This window comes from Tamandua tetradactyla, chromosome 6 (genome assembly GCF_023851605.1).
Source record: "Tamandua tetradactyla isolate mTamTet1 chromosome 6, mTamTet1.pri, whole genome shotgun sequence".
Classification (NCBI taxonomy): Eukaryota; Metazoa; Chordata; class Mammalia; order Pilosa; family Myrmecophagidae; genus Tamandua; species Tamandua tetradactyla.
Genome location: NC_135332.1, coordinates 144,276,925 through 144,295,707, shown reverse-complemented (window position 1 = coordinate 144,295,707; position 18,783 = coordinate 144,276,925). Strand labels below are relative to the sequence as shown.

Here is an 18,783-nt window from a genome sequence, read left to right as displayed (position 1 = left end):
AAGTATTTGGCCCATATGCCACCATTCTCCCTTTATTCTTGTCCAAGGAAGGCAAGGCTAATCCTTGGTGGCAGCTTTTTCTCTATTGATCCCAAATGTATCTTCAGAATCCTTCTTAGAACAGCGTTCCATACAATCATTATGTTTTTGAGCTGGCCAAAAGACAAACCCATTTGCCATTCTAGCTCTATAGATCACTTTATTTATTTATTTATTTTTTAAGTTTTTTACCCCTATATGATCGAATGGCCTTTTATGATTTAATACAGAGAGTTTTATCTTTGATGATGGAGTTCACCCCAGGACAAAAAAGGACCCATCTAAATCCACCAGATTAATTTCTGAATTTGAAGAAGATGGATCTGTATGTCTACAAGACACTCCTTCTCAAGCTCTTCTGAGACTATACCTTGAAAAGCAAGAGGATGTTGATGAAAGCCTGACAGTGTATTTTCCATCATGTGAAGAATTTTTGAGATCTTATGTAACCTTTATTTTGAGAGCAGCAATTCAGCAAATTATTGGAGAGACATTTAGTGAAAGCCCAGATTATATAAACTTCAACAATGTAACCCAAGTGGTGTTTGAGAACTTTTCTGAATCTGTGCATGATAAGACTGCTTCTATAAGTGAAACAGTTCAAACCACAAAGGAAAAATCAGAAGAGAAATCAGACTTAGCAAGTTTAAGTTCAAATAGTGAAAGCATCGGACCAGAGAGCAGGGCTGACTGGTGTATTTCCCACAGAACCTATGACATTGGCAACAGAAAAGAGTTTGAAAGATTTAAGAAATTTATAAAAGGTACATTAGGAGAGAGATATTGGTGGCTGTGGATGGATATTGAGAGGTTAAAAGTTCTTAAGGATCCTGGAAGACATCAAAGGTATTTCTACTTTTTATATTTCAATAGTTGTAAAGACAAATTATAGAATATTAGTTTGCTTTTCTTTTTTAGCACAGACAGAATAATAAATTAGTCTAAAAAACAATGTAATTTATACATCTGGAGGAATAAATAATATTAGTTTTATTATAATAAGTAGTTATTTTACTAGTTTTCTGATTTCATTGCCTTCAGAAACTAATAATAGCAATTATTTGGGTTTGCACAATGTTTCTTCCCATAAATTCTAAAACTCCCTTCAAATTAATTGTTATATTTGATCTTTATAGCATTTCAGCAATGTAGAATTTTTTATAGTAAAATACCTAATGCATCAGTTATATAACCACGCTAGCATGTTATCTTTTGGATACCTTATGTCAATGTAAGGGGCCTTCTGTTTATAGCAGCCTGTTTGGTTGACATATTCCATGATCTTTAGTTGGATGCTGCTTCCTTGGATCTCTGAATAGGTGTCTCTGATTAGAGATCCTCTTTGAAGTCTACTGGGGTTCAGGTCTTCATTTGACTGGTCCTTGTGTTTTTAGAAAGTGCTTATCTTGTTTGTATTATTTTCTGCACAGTAAATTGAAGTTCCCATTAAGGATTTAACTATGTATATACTAGTGACTGGATTATTCCAGTTATTTTAATGGCATTCAGATCATATAGTTTGTTGTTAAACATAATTCAAAGAGCAGTGGTCACCAAATGATTATGAAGCATGAACAAGTTGATCATGGGGTAGAAGCCACTCCCACTTTTCAAAACATATCAGGAAAGATATATGCAAACAACCTACATAGGTTCTTCAGCGTAAATTCTGTTTTAGTTTCTACTGTTGCTGCAACAAATTACCACCAATTTTCTGGCTTAAAACAGCCTGAATTTATTTTTTTCTAATTCAGGAGGTCAGATTCTAAAATGGAACTGTAGGATCATGCTTCATCTGGAAGCTCTAGGAGAGAATCCATTTACTTGCCTTTTTCAGCTTCTGGAGGTCACCTACATTTCTTGGCTCATTGCCCCTCCTCATTTTCAAAGCTAGTACACTAGCATTTTCTTTACTCTCTGATCTCTGCTTCTGTCCTCATATCTTTTCTTTATGACTCTGTGTTCTAGTTTGCTAGCTGCCAGAATGCAACATACCAGAAACAGAATGGCTTTTAAAAGGGGGAATTTCATAAGTTACTAGTTTACAGTTCTAAGGCTGAGAAAAATGTCCCAATTAAAACAAGTCTAGAAGTTCAGGGTTTCTCTCTCAAGTGAGAAGGCACATGCCAGTTTCTCTCTCAGCTGGAAGGGCACATGGCAAGCAAGGCATCATCTGCTAGCTTTCTCTCCTGGCTTCCTATTTCATGAAGCTCCCTGGGAGGCGCTTTACTTCTTCATCTCCAAGGTCACTGGCTTGTGGGCTCTCTGCTTCTCATGGCTATGTCACTCTTCTCTGCTTTCTCAAAATCTCTTTCGTTTTCCAAAATGTTTTCTCTTTTATAGGGCTCCAGAAACTTATCAAGACCCACCCAAATGGATGGAGGCATGTCATCACCTAATCCAGTTTAATAACAACTCTTGATTAAATCACATCCCCAGGGAGATGATCTGATTACAGTTTCAAACATACAGTATTGAATAGGGATTATTCTACCTTTATGAAATGGGATTTTGATTAAAACATGGCTTTTCTAGGGGACATACATCCTTTCAAACCAGCACACTCTGAAGTTCCTGCTTTCTCTTAGAAGAACCCTTGTGATGACAGTAAACCTACCTGAATAATCCAAAATGGTCTTCGTATCTCAAGATCCTTAAGTTAATCATGCCTACAAAGTCCCTTTTGCCACATAAGATAACATATTTGTGGGTTCTGGGGATTAGAACATGATCATCTTTCTGGGGTCTTTATTCAGCCTACCACAAATAGCTTCCCCATTTCTGTGACTGTGAAAAGTATTTTTATCTCCATAAAAATGATATCTCTGTTACTGAGAGTTGGTTTTGAGTTAGTTCATCACCTGTATAAAATATTTTAGAAATGATAACATTTGCTTAAACATTACATTAATATGTGTATATGTGTGCATTTTATTCCAGACATCTTGAGAAGATGAAAAAATGCTATCTAGTGAGCAGTGGAGACTGCTACCTTTCTCCAGAAATCTTATCAAAGCTTAAGCTACTAGAAGGAGCTCAGTGGAATGAAGAACATTTAAAGAGCATTCAGCCGGAGGTTGTAAAACCCTTACTTCTCTATTGGTAAGAAAAATAACATGGATTAAAGTTATTGACTTTCACTTTTCTTAGGCTAGTTAAGAGTTAAACTTCTTTTGCTTTATGGATGTATAACTTGTGGAATTTTAAAGTAACAAGATTACTTTATCTTTGGCCTTCCCCAAAGTCATTATACTTTAGGTAATTTGGATGCTTGAGTAACTTGAGATCCATAATAAGGCTGGACAGTACTTAAGTTCCTTTTGAACTTTCTGAGCACATCCTTTACATATGATCTTTTTATGGTCACGTACTGACCATGAAAAGTTGTGTGTATGTGCATGTGTGTGTGTGTTTATGCATATTGGTAGCGTTCTAGCTTGCAAGCTGCAGAATGCAGTATAACAGAAATGGAATGGCTTTAGAAAAGTGGAATTTATTAAGTTGCACATTTACATCTCTAAGGCTCTGAAAATGTCCAAATTAAAGCAAGGCTATAGAAATGTCCAATCTAAGGGATCCAGGGAAAGATACCTTGGTTCAAGAAGGCCAATGACATTCAGGGTTTCTCTGGAAAAGCACAGGGTGAACATGATGGCGTCTGCTAGCTTTCCCTCCAGGCTTCTTTCATGAAGCAACCTGGAGGCTTTTTTCTTCTTCATCTCCAGGGATCTCTGGCTGCATTGGCTCTTGTGGCCTCGTGGTTCTGAAGCTTTTTCCAAGATGGTTCCCTCTTAAAGAGTTCCAGTAAGCAACTCCACCTTGAATGGGTGGAGACATATCTCCATCAAAACCATCTAACCAAAAGTTACCACCCACAAGTGGGAGGATCACTTCTCCATGGGAACAATCAAAAGCACTCATCCAGCAATATTGAATGAGGATTAAAGGACATGGCTTTTCTGGGGTTCACAACAGATTCAAGTCAGCACAGGTAGAATTACAGTTTTGTCCTCTCAACAACTATTTTTTGAGTATTTATTTTTGGTTAAGTGCTGTGCTGAGGGTACAAGAGTAAAACATAGTCAAGGTTATCACATGGGAGGAACATACATGTGAAAGTAAGTGTAATAAAATAAAAGTTTGCAAATGCACAAAATACAGAAAATAAGTAATATGTCACGCAGGAGTTGAAGGACTCTAAGCCAGGAGAAGAGATAGTTGTAGTGGAGAAAATGTGTGTCACTTGAGCTTCAATGAATTGTTCATTGTCACTGCAATGGGTCTGAATATGTCACTTCTGTGCTTTAAGTCTTTCTTTCAGTGGTTACCTCAAAGCTTTCAGGATAAAGTTCAGATTCCTTAATTTAAAAAATAATGTCATCAGGATTTGTCCCTTTCATGCTTCTTTGGCATCATCTCTAATCTAGGTATTACAGATTATTTATATGCCTTATACTTTCAAATATAGAGAGAACATTTTTTCCTCTCTATTTAAAACTTTTATTCTTAAATATATAAGACATACAGAAAGGTATAAATTGTGTTATAGTGGGAAACTATGTACCTACCACCCAACATAAGACATAAAATATAATTGATACAATTAAAACTTCCTTTTTTACTTATTGCACTTTTTATTTTGAGGTACTTTTAGATTCACATGTATTTATAAGAAATAATATTGAGAAATCCTGTGTACTCTTCACTCAGTTTTCCCAGTGGTAACATCTGGTGTAACTACAGTACAATATCACAACTAAGAAATTGACATTGATACCATTCATTGGTATTTTTCATATTTCACCAGTCTTACATGTGATTATTTGTAGGTATATTTAGTTCTATGCAATTTTTTTCCTTATTAGAGAAGCTGTGGGTTTACAGACATTTAAAATACAGGATTCCCATATACCAACCCACCACCAACACCTTGCATTGGTGTGGATCATTTGTTACAATTGAAGATAGTAACTTCACACTGTGGTATAGTTTCATGGATTTTTTTGTTTTTATTTCCCATTTTAAACATATTCAGCTATGTATTTTGATGCTGTTAATTGCATTCACAGTGTTTTGTTAAAATCACCACCATCCATTACCAAGCATTTGCATCATTCCAAATAGTAACTTATAAATTTTAAGCCTTAACTTTCCACATCCTATCTTTGCCCCATCCCTTGGTAATCTATATTCTAGATTTGATCCTAAGAATTTCCTTAGTCTAATTGTTTCAAATCAGTGATATCATACAATATTTTTCCTATTATGTCTTGTTTATTATAAGCAGCATGATGTCTTCAAAGTTCATCCTTGTTGCCGCATGTATCAAGACTTCATTCCTTTTTATGGCTGAATAATATTTCATTGTGTGTATATACTACATTTTATTTATCCATTATTTCAGTTGTTAAACACTGAGCTTGCTTCCATCTTTTAGCAATTATGAATAATGCCACTAGGAACATTGATAGGCAAACATCTGTTCAAATCTCTGCTTTCAGTTATTTTGGCTGTATACCTGTAGGGGAATTTGCCCAATCATATAATAGTTCTATACGTAGCTTTCTGAGAAATTGCCAAACTTTCTTTCACAGTGGCTGCACCATTTTACATTGCCAACAACAATGTATGAATATTCTTATTTCTCCACAGTCTCTCTAATACTTGTTATTTTCTGTTTGTTTTTTTTTTTTTAGTGGCAACCATTCTAATTGGTGTGACATGGTATTTCATTTTGATTTTGGTTTGCATTTCCCTGATGGCTAATGATATTGAGCATCTTCTCATGTGGTTTCTGGCCATTTGTTTATCTTTGGAGAGATGTCTTTTCTCCCACTGTGTAGGTTGTCTTTTTATTTTCATGATAAAGTCCTTAGACAAACAAAAGTTTTATTTTGATGAGGTCCCATTTATCTATTTTTTATTTTGTTGCTTGTGCTTTGAGTATAAAATCTAAGAATCCACTGCCTAGGATCAGGAAGGTCAAGAAGATGCTTCCCTATATTTTCTTCTAGGAGTTTAATAGTTATGGCTCTTATATTTAGGTTTTGATCCATTTTGAGCTGATTTTTGTATATGGTGTAGGGAAAGGGTCTTCCTCCTTTTTTTTGCAAATGGAGATCCAATTTTTTTCTTCTTTGTTGAAGAGACTATTCTTTCCCAATTGAGTGGTCTCTGCCACCTTGTCAGAAGTCATTTGGCCATAAATGTGGTGGTTGAATTCTGAGATCTTAATTCGATTCCATTGGACTATATGTCTGTCCTTGTGCAAGTATCATGATGTTTTGATTACTATGACTTTGAAATAAATTTTAAGATTGGTAAGTGTGAGTCTTCCAACATCATACTTCTTTTTCAAAATGGCTTTAGCTATTCAGGGCTTAAAACCGTCCAAATAAATGTGATGATTGACTTTTCCATTTCTGCAAAAAAAGGTTGTTGGAATTTTGATATGAACTGCATTGAATCTATAAATTGCTTTGGATAGTGTTGCCGTCTTAATGATATTTAGTCTCTCAACACATGAACATGGAATAGCCTTCCATTTGTTTAGTCTTCTTTAATTTCTTTTAACAATGTTTTGTAACTTTCTGTGTACAAGTCCTTTACATTCTTGGTTAGGTTTGTTCCTAGTTACCTGATTCTTTTAGTTCCTATTGTAAATGGCATTTAAAAAGAATTTCTTGTTCTAAGTGTTTATTACTTATATGTAGAAACACTACTGATTACTGGGTCTTGATCTTGTACCCTGCCACATTGCTGAATTTATTTATTAGCTCTAGAAGTTTTGCTGTGGAGTTTGCAGGATTTTCGGTATCTAGGATCACATCACCTGCAAATAGAGGAAGTTCTGCTTTTTCCTTTCCAATCTGGGTGCAATTTATTTCTTTTTCTTGTGTAATTATTCTGGCAAGAACTTCCAGTAGAGTGTTGAATAACAATGGTGACAGTGGGCATCCTTGTCTTGTTCCTGAGTTTGGAGGGAAAGCCTTCAGTGTTTCAACATTAAGTAGGGTGTTAGCTGTGGGCTTTTCTAATATGCCCTTTATCATCTTGAGAACGTTTCTTTCTATTTCTAGTGTTCTAAGTGGTTTTATCAAGAATTGTGCTGTATTTTGTCAAATGCCTTTTCTGCATTGATTGAAATGATCATGTGGATTTTTCATTCATTCTGCTAATGCGATATATTACATTAATTGATTTTCTTATGTTGAACCAACCTTGCATATCAGGGATAGATCCCACTTGATCATGGTGTATAATCCTTTTAATATGCTATTGGTTATGGTTTCCTAGTATTTTGTTGAGGAATTTTGCATCTATATTTCTAAGAGGTATTGGTTTGTAGTTTTCTTTTCTTATGGTATCTTTGTCTGGCTTTGATATGAGAGTGATGTTGGCCTTTTAGAAGGAGTTAAGTAGTGTTTCCTCTCTTCAATTTTTTGGAAGAATTTGTGCAGAATTGGAATTAATTCTTCTTGGAATGTTTAGTAGAATTCCCCTGTGATGCCATCTGGTCTCAGCTTTATTGAAAAAAAAAAAAAAGGCCCTAGCAGCTGGCCTTCCTGGCGACTGGCCAGTCTGGCCAAGGCAAAGGAAAATGGATATGGAGGAGCCAGAAGCTGGAAATCAATAGAGTGCAGTAGAGAAAGGACAAGACATTGCCAGTGATGAGAAAGCCAAGGAACCCAAAGATTGCTGGCCAACCAGAACACTACCAACTAGTAACTGGTTTGCTGAGATCATCTATTTCTTCTTTTTTTTTTCCATCTATCCAATTTATTTTACCCTTTGTCCCCACCCCCCATATTTATTTATTTATTTATTTATCCATATTTTTTATTCATCTGTCCATACCCTGGATAAAAGAAACATCAGACACAGATTTTTCACAATCACATGGTCACACTGTAAGAGCTATATAGTTACACAATTGTCTTCAGGAATCAAGGCTACTGAAACACAGCTCAGCAGTTTCAGATACTTACCTCTAGCCACTCCAATATGCCATAAAGTAAAAAGAGATATCTATGTAATGCATATGAATAACCTCCAGGATAACCTGTTGACTCTGTTTGAAATCTCTCAGTCACTGAAACTATATTTTGTCTCATTTCTCTGTCCCTCTTTTTGGCCAAGAAGGCTTTCTCAATCTCTTGATGCCAGGTCCTGGCTTATCCCGTACTTTCTTATCCACATTGCCAGGAAGATTTATGCTCCTGAAAGTGAGTTCACCTGCCATGTTGGCTTAGAGAGAGAGACCATATTTGAGCAACAAAAGAGGTTCTGGGGGTGACTCTTAGGCTTAATTTTAAGAGGCTTAGCCTATCCTTTGCATAGGGGAAAACCTGAAGATTGGGGGCTCAGCCTATTAATTTGTCCCCATTGCTTGCAAGAGTATCAGAAATTCTCCAAATGGGGAAGGTGAATATTTCCTCCTTTCTTCCCATTCCCCCAAAGGGACTTTGCAAATACTTCTTTATTCACTGCCCAAAGCACTCTGGGATTCATTGGGGCATCACACTAACCTGAACAAACCAACAAAATCTCATGCCCTGTTCAAGAGTTCATGTACTTATGGTGTTCAACTAAATTGACCACATAAGTAAAATTAGGAAATGCACTATCTAAAATATAAATTTTGCACCAAAAAAACATCTCTTTCTTTCGTCTCACCCAGAGGTGGAAGTTTTAAAATATGAATGTTGTCACTCTTTACCAATCTTGTAGCATACCTTAGTCCTATCCAGATCAGCTTCATTTATATCTCTACTCAATGTCTGATCACTTTTTCAACTTTTTAAACAGTTGCTGTATGGGGTTCTGTTCACTTTCATAGCTTTAGAGCTCCATCTCTGAGTCTTAAGTGTCACATAAGTACCCAAAGTTTCTGGGAAAGACCATGTTATGTACAAAAAGCTCAGTATCTCAGAATTTATAATTAACAGTTTCACCTCATGAATATATGTGACTGCTATAAGAGCTTACAATCTAGGACCCTTTCCAATAAGTGCTAATCTATAACCTATGCTCTTGACTTTAGTTCACAAGTTTTTATTTATAGTTAGTCCATATGATTGAGGCATGACAATATTTGTCTTTTTTTCCCTGACATTTCATTCAAATATACAGCTTTTAAGGTTCATTCACATATTTTTATGCCTCATTCCTTCTTAAGGCTAGTCAGTAGTCCATCGTATGTATACACCATAGTTCCCTCTTCCATTCCTCAGTCATTGTTTCCTTAGGCTGCCTCTATCCATGTGGACTGCAAACACTGCTGCCAGAGACACCAGTGTGCAAATGTCTGTTCATTCGTGTCTCCACATTCAGTCCATCCAGGTATATACTGAGCAATGGGGTTTCAGGGTCATATGGCAACCCCACCCCTAGCCTCCTGTGGAACCACCACACTGCCCTCCATGGGGCTGCACCTCTCATTTCCCTACTGACAGTGAACACGTAAATCTCTTTCTCTATATTTTCTCTAGCACTTGTTTCTCTCTGCTCATTTTGTTTTAAGGAATTTAAAACTATTTATTGACCACTGTTCACCAGTATTTACAATAAAGTAAATCATATACAGTTGGATAACATTCTCCTTACTATGAAGTTATTGTTTGTTCTGGCTTCTGCTGAACCAGTAACCCAAATACTAAAAAGATTGAGCCATGTAAGGAATGCTTTGGGCATAAAAAGAATACATGCAGGATTTCAACTTTCCATAAAGGAATGGCTCTCTAGAAGGAACCTTTAAATGGCCTTTTAACCAAGCCTTGTTTGGCTAGTGAAAACAAACAGTATTTACCTTGTTTTCTCATTTGGATGGGGAGATTGTTGGTTGTGGTAGAGTTTCTTCTTAGAGTTTCGCAAATATTTTGCATTTATGTGACTAAAGATATAGACATGGGTTTTGCTCTGGCTGCTTAAAATTATATAAATTATTTGTATTATATTTAAATTGTCCAATTAATTACTGAATCATTTATTTGATTTGAAAGTTTATGACTTTAAGAAAATTTTCAATTTAATTTGAAGTGATTTCTTGCCCAGAATGCTGGCATCACAGAAGCATGATGGACTTATCCTTGGTTGTGAAATGCCATTTTTTTAATGGTTTTGTTTTTGATGGATGCAAATAATAAAAAATAAAAATTGCATCTGTGTTTATATATACACACACCCACATAAGCAAACAAACGAAACACTCAGAATGGTCAGAATGGTCTCCTTAGGCATAAATGGGGCTAAACACAAGTTCTGATTCAGTAATAACTGTGGAAAATTTTCCCACATTTAGAAAAGCTATTCTGTAATGCAAAGGAAATAATAAACCATGGTATCAAATATTCCTTTCTGATAAATGAGGCAAGTACAGAAAGCTTTTATTTGTTCAAAGTACCCAGTGATGCTGGTGCAAAAACAAAACAAAAACCAATACCCCCCCCCCAAAAAAAGTAACAACTCCCCCAGTAAAACTAGTTCAGAACAAATATACCAAACTTGATTTCCTTTAGGATAGTTATTCTTCACACTAATAAATGAAAAACCCATGATCCAGATTATGTATATATAAATATATATAAAAAGCAATCCAAACAATTATTATTATTATTACTATTTTTTTCCGAACAATTGTTGAGCTTCATCTTCTGGACAGGAATGCTAAGTTAGTCTCTCTTCATAAAAAGCAATTACACACTTCGGAGAAGATGGCCGCTTAGTAAGGCGCGCGGGTCTTAGTTCCTCCTCCAGAACAAGTACTAAAGAACTAGAAACAGTACAGAACAGCTCCCAGAGCCACGACAGAGACCAGACACACAGCGTACCCCATTCCGGACCGGCTGGACTGGCTAAGAGACTCCGCTGCGGTGAGGTCCCCGAGAGGCGCGCGCTTCCCTGGGCCGAGGCGGCTGGCGGCCGGAGCCCCTCCCTCCCTCCTTCCCGGGCCGGCTGGGAGCTTTGGATCGGGTTCCCCAAGCCGTGGCGACCAGAGCCCCTTCCACACACGCAGCTTCCCGGGCCGGATGGGAGCTTTGGAGCGGCGGTTCCCCAAGCCATGGCGGCCGGCGACCCTCCCCCATGCGCAGCTTCCCAGGCCAGCTGGTAGCCTCGGAACAGTGGTCCCCCAAGCTGCGGTGGCTGGCGACCGCAGCCCCTTCCACACACGCGGCTTCCCGGGCTGGCTGGGAGCATCGGAACAGCGGTTCCCCAAGCAGCAGTGGCCGGCGACCCTCCCCCATGCACGGCTCCCCAGGCAGGCTGGTAGCCTCAGAACAGCGGTCGCCCAAGCCGCGGTGGCTGGCGACTGCAGCCCCTTCCACACACACGGCTTCCCGGGCCGGCTGGGAGCATCGGAACAGCGGTTCCCCAAGCCGCGGCGGCTGGCGACCCTCCCCAACAGGCGACTTCCCGGAGGGAAAGGAAAGAGTCTCCAACAGTAGTAGAGACTGAGCCCAACCTCACACCAATAGTGGCATTAAGGAACAACTTCTGACTACTAAAAATAGGCCCTCAGCTCAGGCGAAACTGATCAAGGCAGAAGTCGCCGATTGGGCTAACTGAAAAAGAGGAAAGGGGGCGAAACAGAGCCTTCTGCGACTGTTTCTACGGAGGCTTCATTGCCTCTGGGCTCAGCGCTGGGATTATATAGGTTACAACTGCCCCAAAGGCAGAAACAGGCTGCTTTTACGGCACTATACCACCTGAACCTTCCCCGCGGGAGGGGTGAAATGCAACTCAGGTGGAGTCCCTCTCTCAAGGAATTCAGATCCCAGGACTTCACAATTTGAAGCCATTAAAACCAACCTACAACCTTTCCTCTGTCTCCACCACACACGCAGCAGCGAGAGTTTTCCAAAGTTAAAGGAGCCACAACATCTTTTGCTGGTGGGACCCGCAGACAGACAAGCACCACGTACTGGGCAGGATAAGAAAAACAGAGCCCAGAGACTTCACAGGAAAGTCTTTCAACCTGCTGGGTCCCACACTCAGGGAAATCTGATTAAATGCCCAGATGCCAGCAAAAAATAACAAATCACACCAGGAAAATTGAAGCTATGACCCAGTCAAAGGAACAAACCAATAGCTCAAATGAGATACAGGAACTGAGACAACTAATTCTGAATATACGAACAGAAATGGAAAACCTCTTCAAAAACCAAATCGATAAATTGAGGGAGGACATGAAGAAGGCAAGGGATCAACAAAAAGAAGAAATGGAAAGTCTGAAAAAACAAATCACAGAATTTATGGGATTGAAAAACACAGTAGAAGAGATGAAAAAAACAATGGAAACCTACAATGGTAGATTTAAAGAGACAAAGGATAGAATTAGTGAACTGGAGGATGGAACATCTGAAATCTAAAAAGAAACAGAAACTATAGGGAAAAGAATGGGAAAATTTGAGCAAGGGCTCAGGGAATTGAATGATAACATGAAGCGCACAAATATACATGTTGTGGGTGCCCCAGAAGGAGAAGAGAAGGGAAAAGGAGGAGAAAAACTAATGGAAGAAATTGTCACTGAAAATTTCCCAACTCTTATGAAAGACCTAAAATTACAGATCCAAGAAGTGCAGCGCACCCCAAAGAGAATAGACCCAAATAGGCGTTCTCCAAGACACTTACTAGTTAGAATGTCAGAGGTCAAAGAGAAAGAGAGGATCTTGAAAGCAGCAAGAGAAAAACAATCCATCACATACAAGGGAAACCCAATAAGACTATGTGTAGATTTCTCAACAGAAACCATGGAAGCTAGAAGACAGTGGGATGATATATTTAAATTACTAAAAGAGAAAAACTGGCAACCAAGACTTCTATATCCAGCAAAATTATCCTTCAAAAATGAGGGAGAAATTGAAACATTCTCAGACAAAAAGTCACTGAGAGAATTTGTGACCAAGAGACCAGCTCTGCAAGAAATACTAAAGGGAGCTCTAGAGTCAGATACGAAAAGACAGAAGAGAGAGGTATGGAGAAGAGTGTAGAAAGAAGGAAAATAAGACATGATATATATAATACAAAAGGCAAAATGGTAGAGGAAAGTATTACCCAAACAGTAATAACACTAAATGTTAATGGACTGAATTCCCCAATCAAAAGACATAGACTGGCAGAACGGATTAAAAAACAGGATCCTTCTATATGCTGTCTACAGGAAACACATCTTAGACCCAAAGATAAATATAGGTTGAAAGTGAAAGGTTGGGAAAAGATATTTCATGCAAATAAAAACCAGAAAATAGCAGGAGTAGCTATACTAATATCCAACAAATTAGACTTCAAATGTAAAACAGTTAAAAGAGACAAAGAAGGACACTATATACTAATAAAAGGAACAATTAAACAAGAAGACATAACAATCATAAATATTTACGCACCGAATCAGAATGCTCCGAAATACGTGAGGAATACACTGCAAATACTGAAAAGGGAAATAGACACATCTACCATAATAGTTGGAGACTTCAATTCACCACTCTCATCAATGGACAGAACATCTAGACAGAGGATCAATAAAGAAACAGAGAATCTGAATATTACAATAAATGAGCTAGACTTAACAGACATTCATAGGACATTATACCCCACAACAGCAGGATACACCTTTTTCTCAAGTGCTCATGGATTATTCTCAAAGATAGACCATATGCTGGGTCACAAAGCAAGTCTCAACAAATTTAAAAAGATTGAAATCATACACAACACTTTCTCAGATCATAAAGGAATGAAATTGGAAATTAATAATAGGCAGAGTGCCAGAAAATTCACAAATACGTGGAGGCTCACCAACACACTCTTAAACAATGAGTAGGTCAAGGAAGAAATTACAAGAGAAATTAGTAAATATCTCGAGGCGAATGAAAATGAAAACACAACATATCAAAACCTATGGGACGCAGCAAAAGCAGTGCTAAGAGGGAAATTTATTGCCCTAAATGCCTATATCAGAAAAGAAGAAAAGGCAAAAATTCAGGAATTAACTGTACACTTGGAAGAACTGGAGAAAGAACAGCAAACTGACCCCAAAGCAAGCAAAAGGAAAGAAATAACAAAGATTAGAGCAGAAATAAATGAAATTGAGAACATGAAAACAATAGAGAAAATCAATAAGACCAGAAGTTGGTTCTATGAGAAAATCAATAAGATTGATGGGCCCTTAGCAAGATTGACAAAAAGAAGAAGAGAGAGGATGCAAATAAATAAGATCAGAAATGGAAGAGGAGACATAACCACTGACCTCACAGAAATAAAGGAGGTAATAACAGGATACTATGAACAACTTTACGCTAATAAATACAACAATGTAGATGAAATGGACAAGTTCCTAGAAATGCATGAACAACCAACTTTGACTCAAGAAGAAATAGACGACCTCAACAAACCAATCACAAGTAAAGAAATTGAATCAGTCATTCAAAAGCTTCCTAAAAAGAAAAGTCCAGGACCAGATGGCTTCACATGTGAATTCTACCAAACATTCCAGAAAGAATTAGTACCAACTCTCCTCAAACTCTTCAAAAAAATCGAAGTGGAGGGAAAGCTACCTAATTCATTCTATGAAGCCAACGTCACCCTCATACCAAAACCAGGCAAAGATATTACAAAAAAAGAAAACTACAGACCAATCTCTCTAATGAATATAGATACAAAAATCCTCAACAAAATTCTAGCAAATCGAATCCAGCAACACATTAAAAGAATTATACATCATGACCAAGTAGGATTCATCCCAGGTATGCAAGGATGGTTCAACATAAGAAAATCAATTAATATAATACACCATATCAACAAATCAAAGCAGAAAAATCACATGATCATCTCAATTGATGCAGAGAAGGCATTTGACAAGATTCAACATTCTTTCCTGTTGAAAACACTTCAAAGGATAGGAATACAGGGGAACTTCCTTAAAATGACAGAGGGAATATATGAAAAACCCACAGCTAATATCATCCTCAATGGAGAAAAATTGAAAACTTTCCCCCTAAGATCAGGAATAAGACAAGGATGTCCATTATCACCACTGTTATTCAACATCGTGTTGGAGGTTCTAGCCAGAGCAATTAGACAAGAAAAAGAAATACAAGGCATCAAAATTGGAAAGGAAGAAGTAAAACTATCACTGTTTGCAGACGATATGATACTATACGTCGAAAACCCGGAAAAATCAACAACAAAACTACTAGAGCTACTAAATGTGTACAGCAAAGTAGAAGGTTACAAGATCAACATTCAAAAATCTGTAGCGTTTCTATACACTAGCAATGAACAAGCTGAGGGGGAAATCAAGAAACGAATTCCATTTACAATTGCAACTAAAAGAATAAAATACCTAGGAATAAATTTAACTAAAGAGACATAAAACCTATACAAAGAAAACTACAAAAAACTGTTAAAAGAAATCACGGAAGACCTAAATAGATGGAAGGGCATACCGTGTTCATGGATTGGAAGACTAAATATAGTTAAGATGTCAATCCTACCTAAATTGATTTACAGATTCAATGCAATACCAATCAAAATCCCAACAACTTATTTTTCAGAAATAGAAAAACCAATAAGGAAATTTATCTGGAAGGGCAGGGTGCCCCGAATTGCTAAAAACATCTTGAGGAAAAAAAACGAAGCTGGAGGTCTCACACTGCCTGACTTTAAGGCATATTATGAAGCCACAGTGGTCAAAACAGCATGGTATTGGCATAAAGATAGATATATCGACCAATGGAATCGAATAGAGTGCTCAGATATAGACCCTCTCATCTATGGACATTTGATCTTTGATAAGGCAGTCAAGCCAATTCACCTGGGACAGAACAGTCTCTTCAATAAATGGTGCCTAGAGAACTGGATATCCATATGCAAAAGAATGAAAGAGAACCCGTATCTCACACCCTATACAAAAGTTAACTCAAAATGGATCAAAGATCTAAACATTAGGTCTAAGACCATAAAACAGTTAGAGGAAAATGTAGGGAGATATCTTATGAAACTTACAATTGGAGGCGGTTTTATGGACCTTAAACCTAAAGCAAGAGCACTGAAGAAAGAAATAAATAAATGGGAGCTCCTCAAAATTAAACACTTTTGTGCATCAAAGAACTTCATCAAGAAAGTAGAAAGATAGCCTACACAATGGGAGACAATATTTCGAAACGACATATCAGATAAAGGGCTAGTATCCAGAATTTATAAAGAGATTGTTCAACTCAACAACAAAAAGACAGCCAACCCAATTACAAAATGGGAAAAAGACTTGAACAGACACCTACCAGAAGAGGAAATACAAATGGCCAAAAGGCACATGAAGAGATGCTCAATGTCCCTGGCCATTAGAGAAATGCAAATCAAAACCACAATGAGATATCATCTCACACCCACCAGAATGGCCATTATCAACAAAACAGAAAATGACAAGTGCTGGAGAGGATGCGGAGAAAGAGGCACACTTATCCACTGTTGGTGGGAATGTCAAATGGTGCAACCACTGTGGAAGGCAGTTTGGCAGTTCCTCAAAAAACTGAATATAGAATTGCCATACGACCCAGCAATACCATTGCTAGGTATCTACTCAAAGGACTTAAGGGCAAAGACACAAACGCACATTTGCACACCAATGTTTATAGCAGCATTATTTACAATTGCAAAGAGATGGAAACAGCCAAAATCTCCATCAACAGATGAGTGGCTAAACAAACTGCGGTATATACATATGATGGAATATTATGCAGCTTTAAGACAGAATAAACTTATGAAGCATGTAATAACATGGATGGACCTAGAGAACATTATGCTGAGTGAGACTAGCCAAAAACTAAAGGACAAATACTGTATGGTCCCACTGATGTGAACTGACATTAGAGAATAAACTTGGAATATGTCATTGGTAACAGAGACCATCAGGAGTTAGAAACAGGGTAAGATAATGGGTAATTCGAGCTTAGGGATACAGACTGTGCAACAGGACTTGATACAAAAACTCAGAAATGGACAGCACAATACTACCTAATTGTAATGTAATTATGTTAAAACACTGAATGAAGTTGCATCTGAGCTATAGTTTTTGTTTGTTTGTTCTTTTATATATATATTTTTTGTATTTTTTATTTTTATTTTTTTCTCTATATTATCATTTTATTTCCTTTTCTGTTGTCTTGCTATTTCTTTTTCTGAATCAATGCAAATGTTCTAAGAAATGATGATCATACATCTATGTGATGATATTAAGAATTACTGATTGCATATGTAGAATGGAATGGTTTCTAAATGTTGTGTTAGTTAATTTTTTTTTAATTAATAAAAAAAAAGCTGAGGGCAGAGTTTCTACTGGGAAAAAAAAAACAAAAAACAATAAGCAACCAGCTTACAGGAAAAAAAAAAAAGCAATTACAATTGGAGGAGACTTTATGTTTGCCTTTTTTGCCAACACTAAGTCTGCCTCATCTGAATTTTTCCAATTCATGAGAAATATTAATTCTCTACTTTCATAGGAAACATTAATTCTCCATAATTGTGGCACCAATTATGCATTCAGGATCAAGACCTCTAGTAAAGCCTCTTGCTTTGTCAGCAGCATCTCTTCTTTGATTTGCTGTCACCAGATTCACTGTGAGATAAAGATTTTCTTTTTGTACATCTTTTTCTTTACCAGGTTTTTGAGAATTAAGAAATGCTTCAATTAACTCTGGGCAATCTAAATTTTCTTCAGGCTTCCAAGTGTTGTCAGCATCTGTAAATCCCTTCCACTTCAGGAAATACTCCACCTTCCCATTTACTACACGTCGATCTAGTACTTTTTCCACCATGTATTCTTCAGATTCTGCCTCTTCCACTTTGCTCTTTTCATTCTGCTTCTTCCCATTTTTTGTTCACTACCTCCTACCTGCTCTGGATCCTGGGTCTGCAGTGTCCCTGGCCCTGCAAGCCTCCAGCTTGAATCACATCCGAGGGGGTGGTTCCCTGTTCATGTTTAAGCTGTTTTATTCACACATCATACAAGCCAGCCTAAGTGTATAGACATGCCTTCGCCCTATACTCTGTATGAAGACATTTCCTTTTCTTCCACAAAGAATCTATACCCCTTTCCCAATTCCCCCACTTGTTGACATTTAGTTTTGACATAATACCTTTGTTATAGTCAGTGGAAGAATATTATAATGTTACTGTTGACTATAGACTCTAGCATACATAACTGTACTTATCCCCATATGCCATCTATTTTCAACACCCTGCAATACTGGCATTCATTTGTTTTCCCTCATAGCAAAAACATATTTTAATTTGTACATTTAATCACCATCATTGTCTACTCTAGGCATTCCTAAAGTATAATGTCTCAGTATTTATCCTCTGTCTTTCCTTCTGGTTTCACACTTGCCTTCAACCCTTCTCCCTGTATCATAGTCACATTCAGTGTACTTATATTATTGTGTTACAATCAGATAGTATTGTCCTATTCATTTTTGAATTTTTACAATCAGTCCTGTTGCACAATCTGTATTTCTTCCACACCATTTGCCTGTTTCTATCTCTTGAAAACCTGTGTTCTTTTTAAAAAAAATTTTTTTTTACATGGGCAGGCACTGGGAATCGAACCCAGGTCCTCGGGCTTGGCAGGCAAGCATTCTTACCTGCTGAGCCACTTTGGCCCTAAAAAATATTTTTATTGACAAAATAGCATACAAGCAGAAACATTCTTAACATACAAACATTCCATACATGGTGTACATCAATGGCTCACAA

General features: G+C 37.4%; 1 protein-coding gene and 1 pseudogene across 16 annotated transcripts in view; one reads left to right on the top strand and one right to left on the bottom strand.

The window, feature by feature from the left end:
• RGS22 (regulator of G protein signaling 22) overlaps positions 1–18,783 on the top strand; it is a 268,718-nt gene that overhangs the window by 123,949 nt on the left and 125,986 nt on the right. For all 16 annotated transcript variants that reach the window (XR_013178357.1, XM_077167336.1, XM_077167335.1 and 13 more), the window contains 2 exons: positions 270–885; positions 2,980–3,141. Coding sequence is in view for 15 of the 16 variants with exons in the window: in XM_077167336.1 (XP_077023451.1) it covers positions 270–885; positions 2,980–3,141 (778 nt within the window). In the remaining variant the exon portion in view is untranslated. The remainder of the gene's footprint in view (positions 1–269; positions 886–2,979; positions 3,142–18,783) is intronic.
• LOC143685740 (chromobox protein homolog 3 pseudogene) lies at positions 10,657–18,442 on the bottom strand (annotated as a pseudogene).